General features: G+C 33.0%; 1 protein-coding gene across 5 annotated transcripts in view; it reads right to left on the reverse strand.

Moving 5' to 3' along the window:
• Positions 1-21,977, reverse strand: part of MAP3K7 (mitogen-activated protein kinase kinase kinase 7) — a 64,853-nt gene that overhangs the window by 20,835 nt on the left and 22,041 nt on the right. For 3 of the 5 annotated variants that reach the window (XM_081296674.1, XM_081296670.1, XM_081296671.1), the window contains 8 exons: positions 21,461-21,599; positions 18,278-18,402; positions 14,385-14,513; positions 12,535-12,665; positions 10,629-10,710; positions 8,047-8,177; positions 7,056-7,185; positions 4,442-4,522 (listed from right to left, as the gene is read on the reverse strand). In XM_081296674.1, coding sequence (XP_081152800.1) covers positions 4,442-4,522; positions 7,056-7,185; positions 8,047-8,177; positions 10,629-10,710; positions 12,535-12,665; positions 14,385-14,513; positions 18,278-18,402; positions 21,461-21,599 — 948 coding nt within the window. The remainder of the gene's footprint in view (positions 1-4,441; positions 4,523-7,055; positions 7,186-8,046; positions 8,178-10,628; positions 10,711-12,534; positions 12,666-14,384; positions 14,514-18,277; positions 18,403-21,460; positions 21,600-21,977) is intronic. The other 2 variants (XM_081296672.1, XM_081296673.1) reach the window with 1 other exon arrangement.

Raw genomic sequence — 21,977 nt, forward strand, 5'->3', positions numbered from 1 at the left:
TGTTTGCAGAACATTTGGATTCTGAATATTTTGCAACTAAATGATTTAGAAATGCACTCGTAGTACATTTTTCTATAGTTTTTTGATATGTGCATACCTGTATTACAAATGTTGCAAACAAAAAAAAAAGTAGAAGAAATGAGCAACATGATATAAACAGACACTCGATTAAGGAATCTAAAACCCACATATGATGGGAGTATTTCATTCTGTGATCAATTCTGAAACTTTCTTTACTTATGATAGAGAAAAACTATATACATATTTTAGAATGACTTTTCCTAAGTAAGAGCAACAGAAGGAGTACATCACGAGGCCAACTCATGCTACATACCTTTGCCTACTCCCCATCCTCAAATCAAAAGGGAGGCAGCTATAAACAATAAGCAGTTTATAGGTCAGTTGTTTTCAAAGTTATGTTTTTAAGTCAAAATCCACCTCTTCGAAGAAGTTTCTCTTTTAAATACAATTGCTTTCCTAAGCAAGTCATCCTAGAATTCTTCTGGAGACTGCCAGCTTAAGTCCTAGGCAGACCACTTCTGTAGTTTTTCTTACTGGTTTAAATATGTTCACAGATTTCCATCCCTTTAACTATACTCATTTTTTTTCAAAGTTCCTGATGATCCTCTTCACTTAAAAAACAATACTGTACTTGCGTGAAGACTTCTCTTAACCAAAACTTGGGGAAATTTAAGGTTCTTAAATTAGAATATTAAAAATTATAGGATGTTATTCTCATGTGTAAAATGATTAAAAATTTTATATAGCATCTTATATCGCAGTATTAAATTCCTGTTTCATGGTAAACTGAATATGTAATTTAAAATGTATTCTTATTTAGGCTACCACAAATTTCATATTCTTAAACCACTTTTAGCAAATTCTGCCTCTTCCCTTAGACCTTTCAGGTAGGTTTTTCAGTCTTGTTTTTAAATTTTAAATTCTTAAATTCTCCTATCAAATGAGAGCAATTATTACTTCCTGCTGAATTGTGCCTTCTAATAAACCAGATTTATTATGCTAAATTTTTTTTAATATTATAAAAAATAATCTTGGTAGACGACAATATGGTGGATGGACTCCTAAATATTCAATGTAAAATTAACTTCTTTATTAGTCACAATACACAAAAATACTTTAAAAGTATGGTGGGAATAAGTGACAGAAACAGGCATAGATATCTTAGTTCCTCTTGGGCCCCAGCATTCCTAATCAAAGGTTTATATCTGCTAATGACACTATCTTTACAATAATTAATGACACTTATCTGTGCTTGCAGATACCTTGTATGAATATGCCAGATTTAGAAAAACTCAATTCTTTGTATTCAACTGTCTCTTCATATTAGTGCTGCATTATTTAGAAGGATATATTTAATAATTTATCCAGTTAAAAAGAATGTTTACAAACACTAATATCCATTATTTCTTCAATCAAATTTAGTTTTAGAAAGGTTATATTCTCATCTTGGTAAAGCAAGCAAAATAATGTCTAGGTGTGCCCCTGAAGAGTATCTGCCTACCTCTAACCAGTACTCTACAAAGTAAGGCAATCGGTTTGCCAATACCTAAAATATTTGAAACTCCCAGAGAAAAGCAACAGTATAAAAGCATCAGAAACCTAACTACTCATCCACTCTTCTGTTAAATATGTTTCAGTCTTTTCATATTCTACTTATTTCACTTTACTACTTTATCTCACTGTCTATTAAAAACCAACAAACAAAGAGGATAGCCAAATGTCCTTACCTGAAATTGAAAGTAAACACTCATTAAATCTGTTTAGGTTAAGAGATCTAAATCCAACTGAAATCATAATCTAAAATTTCTTTTCATTTCTAAGAATGACACTGTAAACAATAAATAACAATTCAGGCTTTTCAGGGAACCAGGCAAAATATTTTATATATTTCAACTGTTATGGTTTGGATGTGAGGTATTCTCCAACATAGACTCAAAAACTTTCACATATTCATTCTTATAATTATAATTTCAGTATTTGGAAAGTTTTACTTTTGTGAATCATATTTTAGAATTTAATTTTGTAATAGCAATCAAGCTTGTATAAACTATGTGTAACAAATTTAATATTAGAGTAGGAGTGAAAATGCAAGTGGTGGGAACATGAGGGCTGGGGTCCTAGCTGCTGTGTAACTCTGGGAAAACCATCATTAGATCTAAGTTCTTTGAAAAATGGCTATAAATTCACCTGCTAACTTCACTGCTAATAAGGCTAAATAAAGGTCAATTAATATGATGCACTTTAAACTATTTTGTACATCACAAAGAGCATCTAACCAAGGTTTCTCAGTTTCAGCACTGTTAACTTTTCAAACTGGCTAATTCTTTGTTGTGGGACCTGTGTGGTATGTTATAGGATGTTTAGTAAGCATCCCTGGCCTTTATTACTTAAAAGCCAGTAACTCTTGCCAGTTGTCAACTGTTATGGTTTGGATGTGAGGTATTCTCCAAAAGTTCACCTATGAGACAATGCAAGAAGGTTCAAAGGAGAAACAATTGAATTGTAAGAGTCAACTCAATCAGTGATTTAATCCCCTGACAGGGAATAACAGAGTGGTAACTGAAATGGTAGGGTGTGACTGGAGGAGATGGGAATTGGGGTGGGTGTGGCTTTGGGTATATGTTTGTATCTGGTGAGTGGACTCTCTGTGCTTCCTGATCACCATGTACCACTTTCCTCTGCCATAATCTTCTTCCATGTTGTTCCTGTCTCACCTGGAGCCCTGAGGAATTGAGTCAGCTGTCTATGAATTGAGACCTCTGAAACCATGAGCCCTCAAATAAACTCTTCCTCCTCTACAGTTGTGCTGGTGGGGCCATTTGGTCACAGTAGCGAAAAAGCTGACTAAAACATAAGCTATTATTCTTTTCTCTTCCTTCCATCTTCCCTAATCTTGTATAGTAATAGCTGCATTACTAAACACACACACACACACACACACACACACACACACACACAGTTCTTAATGCTTATCCATAAAACCTAATTGATTGTATTGCTGTTTGTCTAAATGTTTTATTTTCTTACACATTTAAGGTAATCACAGCTCAGTAGTACGTATGTTTAAATGCTACCCCTTCTTTCATCAGAGTAATATTCCTTCATAAATATATCTTTCAGCATGTAAGTAAAATGATCACAAATACTTTAATTATAAAGCATTCCTGATTCAATGAAAAATTACTATGTAAGACATGAATTAATGCTTTTCTTTGAACAACAAATAGTGATAATGTTGTAAAATAAGAAACTGCTTTTGTAACTAGTGAAAATATAAAATAATTTTATATAGACAAAATGGCCCCCAAATTGTATAATTTATATTTTTGTATCTTAGTTCCTAGTTTCTGGACATGATCAATAATGGTTTCTTTCTTTATCTAATAAACACCTATCTATTTAAACATTATGTTCAATATTTGAAGAAGTGAGCAAACTATTACTGATATAACTGATAACAACTAACAGAGACTCAGTCTCTATCCTTACAGAGTTTTCAGTTCAGAGGTAAAATAAATCACTACAACTACAATATAAGCACTTTTGCTGAAAGCACAATCACAGGCAAAGTACAGAGTGCTTTCATGCAAATCACATACATAATACTGTAAGGAATACTGTGCAACTCTTTATCAAAATTCAGGGAGAGAGGTGAAAGAAAAGCCTATAGTAGAGGGGTAAAGGATAATTTTGATAAAATTAACATATATGTTAGTCAATACTGAAGGTCAATATGCCATTTAAGCTTGTATTAGAAATGGTAATTCATATTTCTCTATGAAATGACTACAAGATATTAAAGTATTTTACCAATCTGACATAAATTAGGTACAAAAGCAGGTAATTTATAAGGACTTCCTGATTAAAGAACCAGAACTAGCCTTTGTTTTACTTTTTTGGGAGGGGCAAGATACTCTGCAGAACAGCAAATCTTCCTTTGTTTTACTTTGTTTCTGGCAACTCTCTTCTCTCAACTTCATATTAATTTGTTGCCAACAAAAAGGGACTGGAACAGAAAGACTAGAGGTAGCCTCAAAAGTAGTAACTTGAGGAGGAAAGGAACCCAGGACAACAAAAAATTCAAACAGTTGTTTCCTTTTCTGCTGGGTGCAAAAAAGGTCTGAGTTGAGTTCATATATTCATTTCCCAAATGAGAGGAAGTTGGCAGAATTCTTGGTTGGTGTTCTCCATTCTGTGAAAAGATTTACTTTCCCTTTTATTTTATCCTGGCTATATGAGAGGTGGGGGCTTTGCCCATTTCAGTACAATTGTGTAGAGTTTTGAATCTGTCTTCCTAATTACTGCATGCAAGGTATCAATTTTCATGTCCTAAAAATTGGAGCAAGAAGCATTTAAAAAGTACCAGGGATCATTATTCCGGTTCCATAGCTATTAGACCAACTTAGGTGGTCTATGATACCTGATATGACGATCTCAGGGACATCCAGAATGTTGCCAAATGAAGCGGTTTTACGGTGGCCCCGTTTGGGCTTGGAATAGGCTGCAAAAACACATATACACAGTATACATGCAAACAACCACAAATAGTAACACAGAAAATGATTAACTACAAAAACAGAATAATTCTCATATAATTATGTTAATAACATTTCATGCATGTTGGCATGCAGAACTATCTAACTATTCATCCATGCTTAGAAAAGGCATGATTACAGAGCAAACAACTAACAATACAAGAAGTTTCACACATTGTTTTTAATTAGCAAGGGAAAAAAAAGAGACAGACAAAGCTGCAGGGTAATGAGGAAACTAAATTTCAAATGTGTTCACAGAAATAATCTATCTATATGAAACCAATGATATGCGATGAGGGCAGGGGAGGGAAGGTAGGAAGGAAAAAAGGAGTTAATAAGAAATAAGCTATCATATTTGTTTTAATTACACAAACACAGAAATATAGTTTCAAATTAGGTGTTTTCCTGATGTGCACTATAAAGTAAAATTCAGTAATTAAACAATAAATATAGAATCAAAGTATGCAATGTATATGCTTTCCTAATTATAAATACTTACACATATATTTAATAAACTGAAACTACGATTTCCAAAGTTTAGAATGTATTCCTGCTAAACATGAAGTTTGTAAGAAGTTGTAGTATAAACCTTCAAACTAAGACAATTCACTAAAAATTTTAAATTATGTAAAATTCAAAGGATAGGGTAATTTTAAAGTACATGGTTACCCTTAACCTAGTGAAATATCATTTCTATGAATAATTATATTCCAATTCTTGACTAGAAAAATAACACCAGCATGAAACTATTATGACAACACTACTTTCTGTTTTAAAGTATAATCAATACTGGGTGAATATATCTTGACAATCCCTGAACTGAAAAAGGTTCCCCCAAAATGTGGGGGTATGTCTCTGTGGGCAGAGTTCATCAAGCCCACTCCACAAAAATACTTTTGACTTATGGCTTGTCAGTGGTTGGTGACCTAAACTCAGCTTGATTGTTTCTACAAATTCTGTTAGTTCCCTGCCAATCTCTCTCTTTTTCCTTCTTTCTTGGCAACAGAGCTCTGACTTTAATTAAGATAGCAATATTCCCAGATAAATGACCCCAGATCCCTTCTTCACTAGAAGCTATGTGTGAGCATCGGACCACTATGTTACTCTGGCCAATGACATCTTTGTGAAAATTGTTGTAGAAAGCTCCTTTAAAAAGGTTGGCTGCCCTTTCATCCTTCCCTGATTCTTCCTTCCTGCTGTCTGAAATGTAGAAGTGATGACTGAAACTATAATAACCATTTTGGACCATAAGGTAACCTTGAGAACAGAAGCTATATGACAGGCTTATAACAGAGAGAGAAAGGAAGACCAGCTTCCTGATAATCACAGAGACTACCTCTAAACTTGTTTATGTATGAAAAACAAGGCTTATGTATTATGGACACTATTATTTTGGATACTCTGTTGTATATCTAATGGAGTCTAGTATTAACTGATTAAATCAGTTATCATGATGAATTGAAGATAAGTATATAGTACGATGGTTCATCTGGACTACTTCTTTCTGAAAAGAGCTTTACATACAATGAGAATATTCTATTCAGAAAAAAAAAAAGAAAAGACCTAAAAAAATAAAACCTAGTTAGCTAAGTTAAAAAATATACATGTAAAAATACATGGAAAACACACAGTTATATGTATTCTAAGTTAAAAGACTAGAGGTAACTACACAAAAATATTAAGTGTTTATTTCTTAATAGGATAATTATATAAGTTTTTGTTTACATTTTCATATTCTCCACAAAAAAATGTGTTTACTTTTTGTAATCAGCCCCCCTCTACCATGGGAAAAATCAGGAGAAAACAAAACAAAACAAAACCAAAAAATCCCAAATTAAATAAGCAGTAGTAAAATGAAACCTGGTTAGAAAAGAAAGTTGTCAGTTTACTTGGGTAATAAAATACATAATTGGTTTGGGCTGACTAGTTCTTCTGTGGTTAATAATTTTAATAACTGACAAAATGGAATTTAAATGCTAGTTTTTCAAGATCCAATACAATTATTACTCTTTTTATTTTATGATTAAATGAATTAACCACAATCAACTTAGCTATTTTTCCCACTAGAAGGAAGGAGAAGCACATAGTAAGGTTGAATCATAGCCAGATCCGGAATATATTTTTTAACTAACTTCATATTTGCTATTATCTAAGTTCAACACAAATATCTAGTAAAATCACTCGAAATCCCTATAAACATTCTGGAGTTGGCAATATTTCAATTTATCACTTAAGACTGTCAGCTCATGTTTGAACAGAAAGAATTATCTTTAATAAAATTTGTAATGGGAAGACAGATTTTATAATCCAAAAAAACTTATAAGTCATACTTTCCTCATTTGGAATTTGACGTAAATATATAAGTTATTGCTAAAAGCTTAGGGAAAAAAAAAAAAACCAAACAAACTCTGACAACCCCACTAAAACAACTGCAATTACTATGCCAAAAAGGATTATATATACATTTCACTCATCTTTGGACTTGTGGTTCCTTTTTACCTGTGGTGGCAGCAATCCTGGCTTCTATTTCAGACATGTCAGCACTCATCCTCTTGCCCTCGGAGGTTGGGGGCAAACTCTCCACACTGCTCCCACGGGAGGCTCCCAGGCTTAAACGTCCAGATTCACTCTGTTAAAATTATAGGTCATTTTGAATTACTTAAGTTGTTTAGATTTAGAAATCTTGGGCAGCATAGAAGGAGGAAGATTGCCAAGTGGAATTCTTAAGGATCCTCTACTTTTCTGAAGGAGGGAAATTTGAAGAAACAGGGAGCAACAGAAGAAGGAAAAGCAAGCTGAGATACTATCTTTATGAAAGGGCAGTCACTAGAGTTAGGAGTTAAATGCCCATTATTAGTTAAATGCTGCAAACAAGAACAAAAATTGCTCCTTAAAAAATATTTTTAAGTCAACAATGTAATAAACATGAACAGCATGAAGACACATTTAGGAACTCCTTTAAGTGGATGGTGCAGCCTAAATCTGTCCACTATACATTTTTAAGCACCAATCAATAAAGTGAGGGGGTCATCACAGAGATGGGGTTGTTGACTTGGCAGAGACAGCAGTCATCAAGGAAAAACAACTTGTTTGGTAGTAAATGGCAGGAGAAACTCATTATATCTCTCTTCTTAAGCTCATTTGTCTGCTTCAAGAAGAAGAGTCATGCTAGGCATGGTGGCACACATCTGTAATCCCAGCAGTTGAGGAGGCTGAGGCAGGAGGATTGTGAATTCAAAGCCAGTCTCAGCAAAAGTGAGGTGCTAAGCAACTCAGTGAGACCCTATCTCTAAATAAAATACAAAACAGGGCTGGGATGTGGCTCAGTGGCTGAGTGTCCTGAATTCAATCCCTGCTACCCACACCCCCTCCAATAAAAGAAGAATCAGTATTTATATAATAGAAGATGACAAATAATTAATTTCAGTTAGTTTAATGTTATGACAACTGGCAAGGTTACTATAAGTTTACTTTTAATAATGTAACAAACCTGTTGCTTTGCTTGATTTTTCAATAATTTTGATTCTAAGCGTTTAATAGTATCATTTGTGGCAGGAACTTGCTCCATATTAGTGTCACTTTTATTACTAGTATTTGTAGAAGCAATGTCCATGAATGAGCCTAGGAAAGCAGAAACATTATGACCACAGGTTGAGAATACCACAAGTGCTTCATTCAATAGCATGCAACCAAAGTACTTTTCTCGAGTGGCAAGACATGAATAGAAATAACACTTAAGGATAGTACAAAAAAGTGAGTCAAAATGCCTAATAATCTAGTAGTCATAAGTTAAGGTTTACACTCTAAGTTAGTATAACTAAGGGCTATTAACCGAGATGGAAAAAACAAGAAGATGAGTAAGTTTAAATGAAGTAACAGGAACTCGGTTTCGAAAATGTTAAGTTTGAATTCTTATTAGATATCAAGCAAGTAGCTGGATATATGAATATGAATTTCAAGTATGGAATAAAGAAAAACATCACTAAGTTGATGGTATATAAAGCCCTGGTATTAGAAGAGGTTATCAAGGAAAAGGACATAACTAAATTGATTAGAGGCCTTGATATGATGACATTTGTAGGTTGAGGAGATAGGAATAAAAACCAAAGAAAACAGAACAAAATGGCCAGAGACCTAAAATGAAACTCAGGCTAATGTAATGTCTTGGAGAAAATAAATGAAGAAAGAAAGTGATGGTAAGAAGAAGATGGTGCATGCCTGTAATCCTATCAACTCAGAAGGATGAGACAGGAGGATCGAGAGTTCAAAACCAGCCTCAGCAATTTAGCAAGGCCCTAAGCAACTCAGCAAGACTCTGTCTCTAAATAAAATATAAAAAGGGCTGGGGATGTGGCTCAGCGGTTCAGCACACCTGGGTCCAAACCCTAGTACCAAAAAAAAAAAAAAAAAGAAAGAGGAAAAAGGAGATAATAATAAAGTATATCAAATGAAAAATCACTCATTAAATCAAGTAATAGAAATACCTGGTCACTTTAACAAGAACAGTTCTGAAACAGTGGTATAACTGAAATCTGATTGGCATTGCTGTTAGATAAAATGGGATGAAAAAAGCTAGGAATTTCAAATATAGACCATATTTACTCTGGAAATGATCCTAGTAGAAAGGCTAAAACTGATAATACAACAGAGAGAATTTTGGGGAAGGGCAGATAGGATATGGGCTTGAGCAGAAAGGTTTGCCTTTGGCTAGAAACTTGGATAGTTCAGCCACACTAATAGGAGAAAACACAGATTACATATAGGTACAGATGCAGGTTAAGTAGGTGAATACTGGGGGAGCCTGTATAAGCTTTCTTCTGATTATTAGCTGAGAGTGAGATGTGGAGAGGAAGTGTTTGAAGTTTGAGGAAAGAGGTCAAAGTATGGACTAATAATAGTACAACTGTCCAGCAGTGCTACATATGCACTTGAGGACTATAAATATGTGCTATCTCCAGTCACCTTCAGCTGCACTGGCATAGGCAAGAAGTAGCTAAGTGTCATATTTAATCAGGCTGATTTCACCACCCAAGAGTAAATTTCCAAGAGAATATCAGAGTTTACTAGAATTAAGTGGAGGTATGAAGGAAAAAAAGAACCTAAGAGGTCTGAAGGTCAGTGAAAAGGTGGGAGGATCAAAGGACTCAAGGTCACAATATGGAAAGGAGGAGAGGGTTTAGGAGTAAAGGGAGAAGGTGATGACAGAATTCTAGAGAAGTTCACTTTAGAATTCAGAGCAACCCAATAAATTTTCAATAAAATTAGACTCTGAGAATAATTAGCCAATCAGTAAAGAAACTTAAAATACATAAAACTATTCTTGAGCATGGGAAAAGAACATTAAAAATATTTCAGTAAAAATGAAATTTAAGAGTAGGGTAAACATGTGTACATGTATATACTTACCTTGTAGATGTAATATGGTAACAAAAATGCAAAATATTTTGAGAAGTATAATATTTCTAAGTTAGAATGCTATTTCCATATATATATATATGCTATTGATGGACCTTATTTCACTCATTTATTTATATATGGTGCTGAGAATCGAACCCAGTGCCTCACACATGCTAGGCAAGTCCTCTACACTGAGCCACAACCCTAGCCCTCTACTATTTTTGATTACCACAAACTACCAATTCTTATTACTACTTCATATTTTAGAAAATGAGGAACTTTCAACTAAAGCACAGCTTCTTAAATAAGAGTCTCTTAGAAAAAAACCCAAAAGTAGGGCATTCATAAAGAAACATGTTGTATACATTTACAATAATTTCTAATACTATTTGATCTAGCAATATCTTTGTAAAAACTATTTTTTCAAATTAAGAATGATATTCACAGCAATATAATAGTCAATCTTTAAATTATGTAAGAATTCCAAGACTTGGAAGCAGGTTTAATCTAGATACCTTCATGAAGAATGATGCACCTGGAATCTCAAATTGCAGCTGATCATATGAAATGAAGGAATTAAAATGCAAATGCATCATTCATTCTTTCTTGATTATAATTCATGGGGAAAAGATAGAAAAAAAATCAGGATATTATTCTTCCAATCTATCCATTTACCTGTACTAGTGGCAGAGTTGCTCTGTCCTTCATCTGAATACTGACAAGGATACTGTAATGGCTCATCTGCTCCTGGAAAGTACTATATATACAAAAAAAAAAAAAAAAAAAAAAAAAAAAAAATCACAATTTAAAATTTCTTTAACACAAATTAAATTCTGTTAAAGAGTACATCTGAGTTATCTTGTGAGATCTGACTGTAGCATAGATGCTGCTTTACTTTCCCTAAGGCATACTGAATTTGGAGAGGCCTGAGTTTCTGATTTGACAAAGATGATGATAATATAATCTTCTCCCTTCAAAATGTCAACTCTGGACAATGCCATGCACCTACCTAAGCCTCTAGTTTATATGAAGTCTAGACAGTCTTGAAAGAAATAACAATAAATATTTCTCTAGAGGAACATATGGAATAGAATAGTATTATTTCTCATAATTACATGAAACACATTTATGTTCCTTACATATTTACCAATGATGTAAACTCCCAAATTGTTGCAATGACTAATAGTTTGACAAGTGAGACTGATATGACATAGAATAATTATCAGAATATTTTAAATATCAATAAGATAGGCTTGGATATCTTTTTATGAATTTGAGATATGATACTGAAATTATTCACTGGACCAAAAAAAATAGAATTTAGGGGAATAAAGAGAAAAGTATTCTCAAATTAGACAAATCACATATGAGCACAACCACAATTTAAAAAACTTATATGACTCAAGTTGTGGTTACTCAAGTAACCACAAAGACTAAGTTGCTTTCTTATACACATATCTTGAGGGCCGAGGTTTCTACAGGCAAATTTTAACCAATTAGTTCATATGATGAATACGATGGTAAACTTTAGCCAATTAATTCAAGCTTCCTTGCCTAAGTTACTTTCAAAAGAAGAAATTAATTCAATCTTTCTTTCACCACTTAGAAAAAAATCACTTAATTTGCATTTAAGGAAACTGCACAATCAACCTGCTGAACAAAGAAAGTGCTCTGAAATCCATACACTTTCATAAAGCATATGAAAATTTATTTCATTTATTTATTTAGTATTTGGGATTGAACCCAGGAGTGCGCTACCACTGAGATATAACTCTAGCCCTTTTTATTTTGAGACAAAATCTAATTTTCCCAGGCTGGCCTCAGACTTGGATCCTCCTGTTTCAGCCTCGTAAGAAGCTGGGATTACAGGTGTGTGCCTCTATGCCCAGCAGTACATGAGCTTATCAAAATTAAAGTACTACTTGAAGGTTTCTGTTAGTGTTCCAAAATCTAAAAGCCTAAAATATATCAAATAATTCTAAAGTATTCAGTTTGCAGACTAGGAAAATTTGATCATTATTTTACAAGGGTTCTTCTAAACTAAAACATTCCATAAATTCTAGAAAAAAAGCTTAATTTTTTACTGGCATGCGAAAACCTGAAAATATGCAACCAAAAACAAACAGTAAAAACCACTCAAATAAATATGCCTGGAGAGTACAACCTCTCTAGTGCCCTGCATAAATGATTAATTTTTTTTGTGAAACTCTGTATTGAAAATTTAAATGTAGGTAGGCATGTAATTAAGAGTCATAATATACCTAAATCTTGTGAAGGCTTTAAATATCATTTAATTCAGCTTCTCTCACATTACAGATGAGGCAACAGGCCTAGAAACAAACATACTGTCCACTAATGTAAGCACTATGAAGCAAGTCCAGAAACCTCACCTAGCCATTTTTCGTTATAAAGAACTAAACTTTTTTTCTAAATTAATGTTTCCTTTTCTGATTATATGAGTAATATCTCCCCTAACATGGAAAATACATAAAACAATTGTGCTCTTTACTTTAAAAATCCATTAAAACTGAGTATATATTAAATTCTCCCAACCCAAAGCCCCTCAAAAGAAGGATTATACCCGCATCAAGTGAGTCATTATTTTCACAATTTCCTCCATGGAAGGGCGCTGAGAAGGATCTTTAGACCAACAACGAGTCATCAGGCTTTCAATGGGCTTAGGTAAATTTTTGATCAGTGGTGGTCGAGTACCTATAATTGAAAATAAGAGGTGGGGGAAGAACATATTTATCAACAGAATGGAACCAGCTTTTTATACACATTCTAAAACAGTATTTATTTTACAGATCTTGTAATTTAAGGGCTGTATTTTGAATTAATGAAAAGTATTTGTTGGGCCTTCAGGTTAGCATTTAGTCTATCTATGTATATTTTCATAATAGGAAACTATGCCTTTAAAAAGGTAAAATAGATTGTTTATAACAAATTATGGCAATTCTAAGACTGAGAATTAACAATATTTGATTTGTTATAAACATTCTTTTAACAAATAACTAAGGCTTAAAAAATTTCAAATGTGTTTAGAAAATCATCTTCCATATTCAAAAAGTGGTCACCTATGGTGTTATACTCACTGCTTCCTAATAAGCCTTTTGTGGGAAGCAGACCTTTTGACTACTATGAATCAATTATTTCACAAGTTGAAAACTGCCAAATTTTTAAAATTATCAAGCCTGTAGTTTTATTACTAAGGTTTACACTTAAAGAAGGCCTCAAATATGCAATCATTGTAACTTAACCAATTAGCAAGTTAGTTTATTTCACTAATATTTAATCATTTACTGACAATTAATGGTGAGGAAGAGAAAATAAACTCTCTTGGTCAATGTTCTAGCATTCTCTACAATGACAATAAAAGTAGCAACATTAAAGATGCTCCAGGAAACTGATTAAACAGCTAAAAGTAGTGCAATGGTGGTACAATGTGACAGTCTATAAATGACCTAAACAGGCAGACATTTGGTTTTATCACTTGTGGAGCAATGAATAAAAATGAATTAATTAGAATGGTTATAATCAAGTGATTGAAATAACAGTGATGCTAAAGTTAGGAAGGTTAAATAATTTTCCTTTGTAGTTTATTTCTCAAGGCAAATGCAAAGTAACTTCATTAATGAATAAGATGCATTATAACATCATATGGGGAGAGAAACATCATTAGAAATATAAAAGAATCAAAGGGTTACAAGAACGCTGAGTCCATAAGTTAACATGACTCAAAAATATAAGCATTGGAGCAGAAAGATCTGGATTTGAATTCCTGCTCTACCACTTACTAATCCTGTGATGTTAGGCAAGTTATTTAGCCTCTCTAGGCCTCAGTTTGCTAATTTGTAAAATAAGAATGGATGAGAACATAAAAAAAAGGGTATGTGAAGTGCTTTGTGTTTTGCTTGTTTGTGCCTAAGTAAAATCTCTTATTATATGTTCTTGCTTTTTCTTCTTGGTAAAACCCTTGCCTCCCCAGGAGAAAAAGGATATACTTTTTCATTTATCATAACGATGTGAGATGAGATCTTTGTAATTTAATAAATTAATATTTATTTATGTAATTTTTTTTTCTTTTCAGAGTCTAGTCTGATAATTTTCCGTCCCCTGGAGAGAGACAACAGGCTCTAGCTGTGCAGTGATGGTCCTTCCCAAATCAGTACACTAGCAAACATCCTCAGCTCCATGAGGAGGACCAGACTGATTTCTGCATTGCCCCACTAGAATCTGGGGTTGAAAATAGAGACTGGTAATAAGAAAGTCTAGTAACAAAAAATTGCACATTTTACTGTTAGGGAAAAACATTTTTATTTGGCTCTTTTGGCTCTCATTATTACAGTAACACTGTTCCTTTTTAACAAGAATAACCTTCTAAGTAGAAAATAGAAAAAGTAAATTAAAGAAAATTTTCTTTTCACGAACCGTTATGAACAGCCCACATAATTCGGAAAGCTGGGCCACCAATCTCATCAAAAGGTTTCCGACGTGTTATCACTTCCCAAAGAATAATACCCCAGCTGAAGACATCACATTTTTCACTGTAATTGCTACCTAGAAAAAATATATATATATAATCTTGAAACTTTTTCCACATGAAATATAGAAACAACTACTTTCAGAATTTTTTGGGTACCTCAATACAAAACCAAGACAAGAGGCTGCCACATGTACAGTCAAAATTACGCAGCACTAAAAAATGACAAAATCACGGAATTTGCAGGGAAATGGATGGCACTAGAGCAGATTATGCTTAGTGAAGCTAGCCAATCCCTAAAAAACAAATACCAAATGTCTTCTTTGATATAATGAGAGCAACTAAGAGCAGAACAGAGAGGCTGAGCAGGAAGAAAAGATTAGCATTAAACAGAGACATGAGGCGGGAGGGAAAGGGAGAAAAAAAGGGAAATCACATGGAAATGGAGGGAGACCCTCATTGTTATACAAAATTACATATAAGAGGGGAATGGGATAACAAACATGGAGGGAAATGAATTTCAGTAGATGGGGTAGAGAGAGAAGATGGGAGGGAAGGGGAGGGGGGATATTAGAGGATAGGAAAGGTAGCAGAATACAACAGTCACTAATATGGCAGTATGTAAAAATGTGATGTGTAACCGATGTGATTCTGCAATCTGTATTTGGGGTAAAAATGGGAGTTCATAACCCAATTGATTCTAATGTATGAAATATGATTTGTCATGAGCTTTGTAATGTTGTGAACATCCAATAAAAAAAAAATTAAAAAAAAAATTATTCTTTCTGAAGTACCTTAAATTTGTTCAACAACTACATTTTTTAATAAATTAAGGATCAACCATACACTAAACAATCTACTTTGGAAAGTTATTTTCTATCTTTTTATCAAGAGGCCAGGTTTTTTTTTTTTTATATATACAGACTGATAATTTCTCTGGGGCAGAGTAAGAAATATTTGTAAATTCCTTTCTGTAATTTTTCTTTCTTTCTTTTTTCTTTTTTTTTTGTGGTACTGGGGATTGAATCTCCAGGGCCTTGTAAGTACAAAGCATGTGTTCTACCAATCAACTATACCCCGACCCCTGTAATTTTTTAATCTTAAAATTTCCCCCTATTCTCTAATGGGCTACACTACACTGCATGTTATCAGAGCAAAAGACATTTTAAATTTAGCGTTCTTTTCTCAATATATGGTGAGATAAAACTCTTAATTTGTAAACTTAAAAATAAGTTGTATGTAATGGAAATTATGGCTAACCTATTTACAGGAACAGATTATAAACCAAAATTTACAGAACCACTATGGAATATGAATCTGCACAATAAATAGCCAAAAAAAATACCTAAAACCAAACCAAAACAAATACCCACAAAAACAACTTGTTATTAGGATGAAACATTATTATACTGATAGATTTTCATGCTAACTAGTAGGCTACAATGTAGTACTGCAATGATGTCACAATCTTATTTGGGGTACAGGTGCTGCCAGATGATACATCTTTCAGAAATATAGAAATTTTACAGTCTAATAGACTAAGTTTTGTTTTCCTAAACAATGTTAACTATTACTCTTCTATATGAACAAATATTTTGGCTCTCCTTATTACAGTAACACTGTTCCTTTTTAACATTATAGAAAGTTATTAAATACATATTTTTTTAAAAAAATGCCAAATAATATCCATTCTGTGTATGAACCAGAAGATATTATTTAATTTTGTGTAATTCGATACTTGTTTGTCCACAAACAGCTCCACTCAAGTAAAAGCTACATAGCATTTTTTCTTTCTCTGGGGTGGCTAAAAAACAAAAAAACAAAATCTTAGCAAAAATAAAAGAAATAAACTATAGCCAGAATCAGATTACTTAATGCAAATTTTATGGGCATTCATACTTTCTAACATATAAACCAGATAGCTTGAGTTCAACTTCTCTCATTTAAAAGATAATTTAAATGTTTTTATATAGAAAATTAGTAATAGCCAGGCGCAGTGGCGCATGCCTGTAAACCCAGCAACTCAGGAGGCTGAGGCCCTAAGCAACTCAGGAAGAACTTGTCTCTAAATAAAATACAAAAATGGGCTGAGAATGTGGCTCAGTGCTTAAGCAACCCTGGGTTCAATCCCTGGTACCAAAAAAAGAAAAAGAAAAAAAGAAAAAGAAAATTAGTATATAAGGTCTGAACTACTCTTTTAGAACCTGAAAGTAAACATAAGCACCCTTTATTTTTAGTTCTTAGTATCAGATTTCTCTACCCAGTTATTTGCATTTTTTAAAGACATGCTCTTTGAAACTTTTAGCTGTTAATTTTTAATCACTAGACAAAAGCACAGTTTATTATCATTTTTCCCAGCACTTCTATTCTATAAAGTATCTGTGAACACTGACTTAACACTGAATCACTACTTTTACAGAAAATATAGGGTTAAGGTTCCCTGATGTGTCCTATCACAAAATTTATAAACTAATCGATAAACAACTTAAACAACTTTCTGTGCTAAGTTTGCTTATTTAAAGAACCTTATTAACACGTAACACTGATTTACTAAAATTGAACTCTTTAACTGTGAATCATGTCCAAATGAATGCTATCTAACACATGCATTTTCAGGTATTGTCTTACAAATTCACAGCCTTCTTGTACCTGGGCATCATTAAAATTGGAAACCATTTTTAATAGCAAAAATCACCAATAAAATCATCTAAGTGGGGAAAATGTGGCTCTTAATAGATAGAAAATCAAGAATCAATAAATGGGATGGATTCAAACTAAAAAGTTTCTTCTCAACAAAAGAAACAATCTGTGAGGTGAACAGAGAGCCTACATCTTGGGAGCAAATTTTTACCCCTCACACATCAGATAGAGCACGAATCTCTAGGGTATATAAAGAACTCAAAAAGCTAAACACCAAAAAAACAAATAACCTAATCGACAAATGGGACAATGACTTGAACAGACACTTCTCAGAAAAGGATAATACAATGAATCAACAAATATATGAAAAAAGTTCACCATCTCTAGCAATTAGGGAAATGTAAATCAAAACAACTCTTTAAGATTTCATCTCACTCCTGTCAGAATGGCAGCTATTATGAAAACAAACAACAATATAAGTGTTGTCGAGGATGTGGGGAAAAAGGAACACTCATACACTGCTGGTGGGACTGTAAATTGGTGCAGCCAATAGGGAAAGCAGTATAGATTCCTTGGAAAATTGGAAATGGAACCACCATTTGACCCAGCTATCCCTCTCCTCAGTCTATACCTAAAGGACTTAAAAATAGCATACTACAGTGACATATATACTTTGTACACAACCAGAGATATGAAAAATTGTGTTCTATTTGTGTAATATGAATAGTAATGCAATCTGGTGTCATATATAAAAAATTCTTTTAAAAAATGCAAATCTGTATATACTAAGACAAGAGAATAAAGCAAGCATAGAAAACAAAAAAAAAAAAAAAAAAAGAAGGTGGAACTTCATCTAGTTTCAACTTACACTGGGAAGTATGTTGGGTGACTTAAAATGTGCACTGCTATACACATGGTATATGAATAACAGAAACAGCACCCACCACAAGTGCTCATCTGGGGGTTACAAGTGAAGTGTAGTAACTAGGCAATTTTGTAATTATGGAATCTGTGAACAATGAGGATTAGCTACAAATGTGCTTGAATATGCATGAAAGATGCCAGACAAGACTTCTGTTTGTTCCTAAATTATATACTATGAAGAAATAAAACCATAGATATAGGGAAAATTTATATATACATATTCAATTCACATGGAGTAAGATAAATTATCAGTCATATCTTGTTTCTGTCATTGTACCTTCAAAAACTTCAGGTGCCATCCAAGCAGCACTTCCCTTGTTATTGGTCATGTGTGTCTGAATGTCACAGGCTGTACCAAAATCACAGATTTTTAGAACTGTCCCCCCTGCAACCAGCAGCAAGCTGTTTAAAAACAAAACAAAACAAAACAAACAACAAAAAGTTATAAGACCAATATTTGATTCTACAATAAAAGAAGTGACATTTGTGAAGGTAAAAGGAGTTAAACAAAATAAATGTTATCACTAAACTTCTGTGAAATGTTATCTGGTCACTTTAAGAGCCAAAGAGTTCAGAGGAATATCAGTAAAAATTAACTGACCATAATCTAATGCTATCTTAGGGAGACTAACAGACTCACATTTTGATGTCCTCATTTCTAGCTCCATAATCTGTCCTGACCTCAATATTCCCTAGCCAAAATAAAGCAAGGGGTTTATAAAACTTCCAGCAGCTCAACATTATGGAGTCTGGAAGTAGAAGTCCAATCATAAAATGTATTATTATTTGAAAAATAATGACATCATATAATTAAAGTAAAATATACCAATACAAGAAAAAAATAGTCTTTTAAATGTTTTCATTTTGAAGATATTTCTAAAAATGTTCAAACTATTTTTTTTTTTTTGTCTAGAATATGTATGTGTGGGAAAAGTACAAATCTACTATGGTTAAAATAACCTACTGAAAGGTTTCCAGAAAATTTTCAGAACTTAAGATTCTCTAGGTGATATTATTACCCAATTATAATTATGAAGAGGCACTTAGGTTTTGCTTTGGATGACAAATAAATAGAGAAAGGTAATATAATTTATAAAAATCATACTATATTTATATTCAACAGTCATTAGAATATGGGAACTAATTTTAATTATAAATTTCATAAACTTTGTATATATAATTTTATACTTAAATTCTAATTGGAGAGATTTAGAATCATTTTTTTTATTTCATTGTGACTAAGATAGCCATCTCTATAACACCAAAAATACTTCCATGATAATTCAAATGGAAAAAAAATGCTTAATGCAATTTACCTCTATACTCAATTCAACAACAAAAAACCTCCCCAACTTATTGTTCTTGTTAGAATTCTTATTACCCTTTACTCAAGACAATACAAATACTCTGTAACTGGTTTCCTTATTTCATCCTGGTAAAAATCAATATATCCAAGTAATTTTTACAAATGACATTTATAATTTGTACTCCTTTTCTCATAAGTCTTCAACAATCCACCAATCCTGAACATGACATTCAAGGCTCAATGAAATCTGAATTTAAATCTTGTGGGCTTACTGTCACAAAGTTAAGACTGAAAGCACATTTTAGTTTCTGAGGTACATGTGAATGTACTTGCAAAGGATAAATAAAATAAAAGAGGGACACAGTTCAACGTGACACTCCCTTCTTTATGTGCTATTCTGGGAACTGTTCTTAATCAGAGAAGCTGTTGGTTTTCCACTGACAATAAGACTTAGCAGGTGTGTGTACATTCAATTGTATATGAAAGTGTAGCCATTCCACAGAATTCCCTTTCCCTAGTACATTATAGGAAATCAATTCTAATTCTAAGGTCTGACTAAGTATACTGGGTGCCCCAAAGATGATTTGTAATACTATAGGATGAATTCAACTAAAGAGATGCTGAGGGAAATGAAGGACCCAGACCTAACTTCTTGTAAATATTAGTGGCATTTACTAGCAAAAGAAGAATCCTTTGGATTTTATTAGGATATTTCTGGGCAGTCATGCCAGGCTTATGAAGTAAATCTAAAATTTTTGGGGTATATTGTTGAAGGATATTAGGGTCACTGGTTAAACTATTTGATTAATGCAATATAAAAGAAGTTAGAAAATGTAAATAACTTCCTTGTGTAAGATATTTCTTTATATATATTATTCAGTAACCAGTCATTTATTCCAAAACCGAAACACATCCTAATAGAGATGAAAAAGAACACTGTTGGGTATTGCATCTGATGGTTTTGGCTCCTCCAGGAAAAAAAATATTTTGTGCCTCATGCTTACCTAAATCCTTTGAATCATTAGTCATGTATTACTGTGAGAGCTATGATTCTCAAAGCCTGTTTTAAGCATTCAACTCTGTGTTAATAGAGCGGGGGTGGAGGGAGGACTAAATATCAGTAAGGAAAAAAAGGAATAAGTGATTTCTTCTTCACCGATCAAGACAGATAGATAACTGAGACATGGGAGACACATGAAAAAATAAAAATGTCATGAATTTAGAGCTTAAACATTACTTTACCAGGGATATGGGAAAACAGAATTCATTTTAAGTGTGGAAGTAGAAGGCACACTTGCACCAACAACAATTTCAAGATTTAGAACTATGTAGAGTACATCAGATTAAACATGAGAGTGATGAATTATAACAGAAGGGATGCTTTAATGTTTTAAGCCAGTATCAAGAAAATGAAATAAATGAAGAGTATACTGTTACACTGTGACTGATTTCCTAAGAGAAATTTCATGTGGAAGGAAGAAGATATGTGGAGATGCTCTTAGTCTTTCATAGGTGAGTACAAAAGGAAAAAAACTTAGACAAAAAAATAATAATACATTTCATGTATATTTTCTTTAATTGAATATCTAGACAAATGAAAAAATCCAAAAATTTTAGCCTTTTAAAGTTATTTAAGGAATTTTATTCAAATTCTTTCAAAATCCCAAGATTCTTGATATGGAAAAATATGGAATAATTTTAATTTCTACCCAGATGCCAGAAATTCCTTTTGCATTCCTCTGAAAGGACAAGTAATACCACTGTAAATTTTTGTGAAATGCCTACTGTGTGTGAACACTGTGCTCACTGTTAGGAATACAGAGGAACAATATGTCAAATTTGTCTTTGCTCTTGAAAAATGTCTAGGAGTAATATTATATACTGCATACACAAAATGAGATTAATAGGCTAACAGATTCTAGAAGTCTGATAATCTAAGGCAGGAGTTATTAAAGACAAAAATCTCCCCAAAGACAACATTCTAAAACATAACCTTAGATAAATGACTAGATGATGAAGAAATGAGTAAATATTCTTGACTCTGCTAAAAGGGAAGAAAAAAAAGAAACTCATGGTCAACAACTACCTTGAATTAGGGAAGAGGCAAAGAGTGGAGAGAGACAGGGAGGGAAGTGTTACATTATTAGAACTTACTTTGGAGGTTTCAGGTCCCTGTGAATTAGAGCTTTGGGTTGCATGCTGTGTAGATAAGCCACTCCTTGGGAACACTGTAAACACCAACTCATTGCATGGGCAGCAGTGTAATATGGCAATGGTTCAGCACCATGAAGCACTGCAAAACAAAGGCACAAACTAAAAAGAACTTTATTGCATATAACAAAAGACACAATGTGAATGCAAGCTCTTTGAGAACACATGATCAGGTATTTTTCTACACCTGTTCTTATTAGTCCTGCTCTCAATTTTCTTCTAAATAAAAAAGATGGAAATATGTAATAATTTTGAGTGGATAACAGCCATAAATACCTAACATTTAATAGGATTTCAATTTAATGTTATTTGTACATCCAAATTAATATACATTACATACTTTTTCAAATTAATAGTCACACAGAAATGTAAATGACAAGCAGTGTTAGTCACACTACATTAAAACAGATGCACAGAAATAGTACAAAACTAAGATGGGCATATCAAGATATTTATAATT

The sequence above is a fragment of the Spermophilus citellus genome, assembly GCF_964194105.1.
Source record: "Spermophilus citellus genome assembly, chromosome: 5".
Lineage (NCBI taxonomy): Eukaryota > Metazoa > Chordata > Mammalia > Rodentia > Sciuridae > Spermophilus > Spermophilus citellus.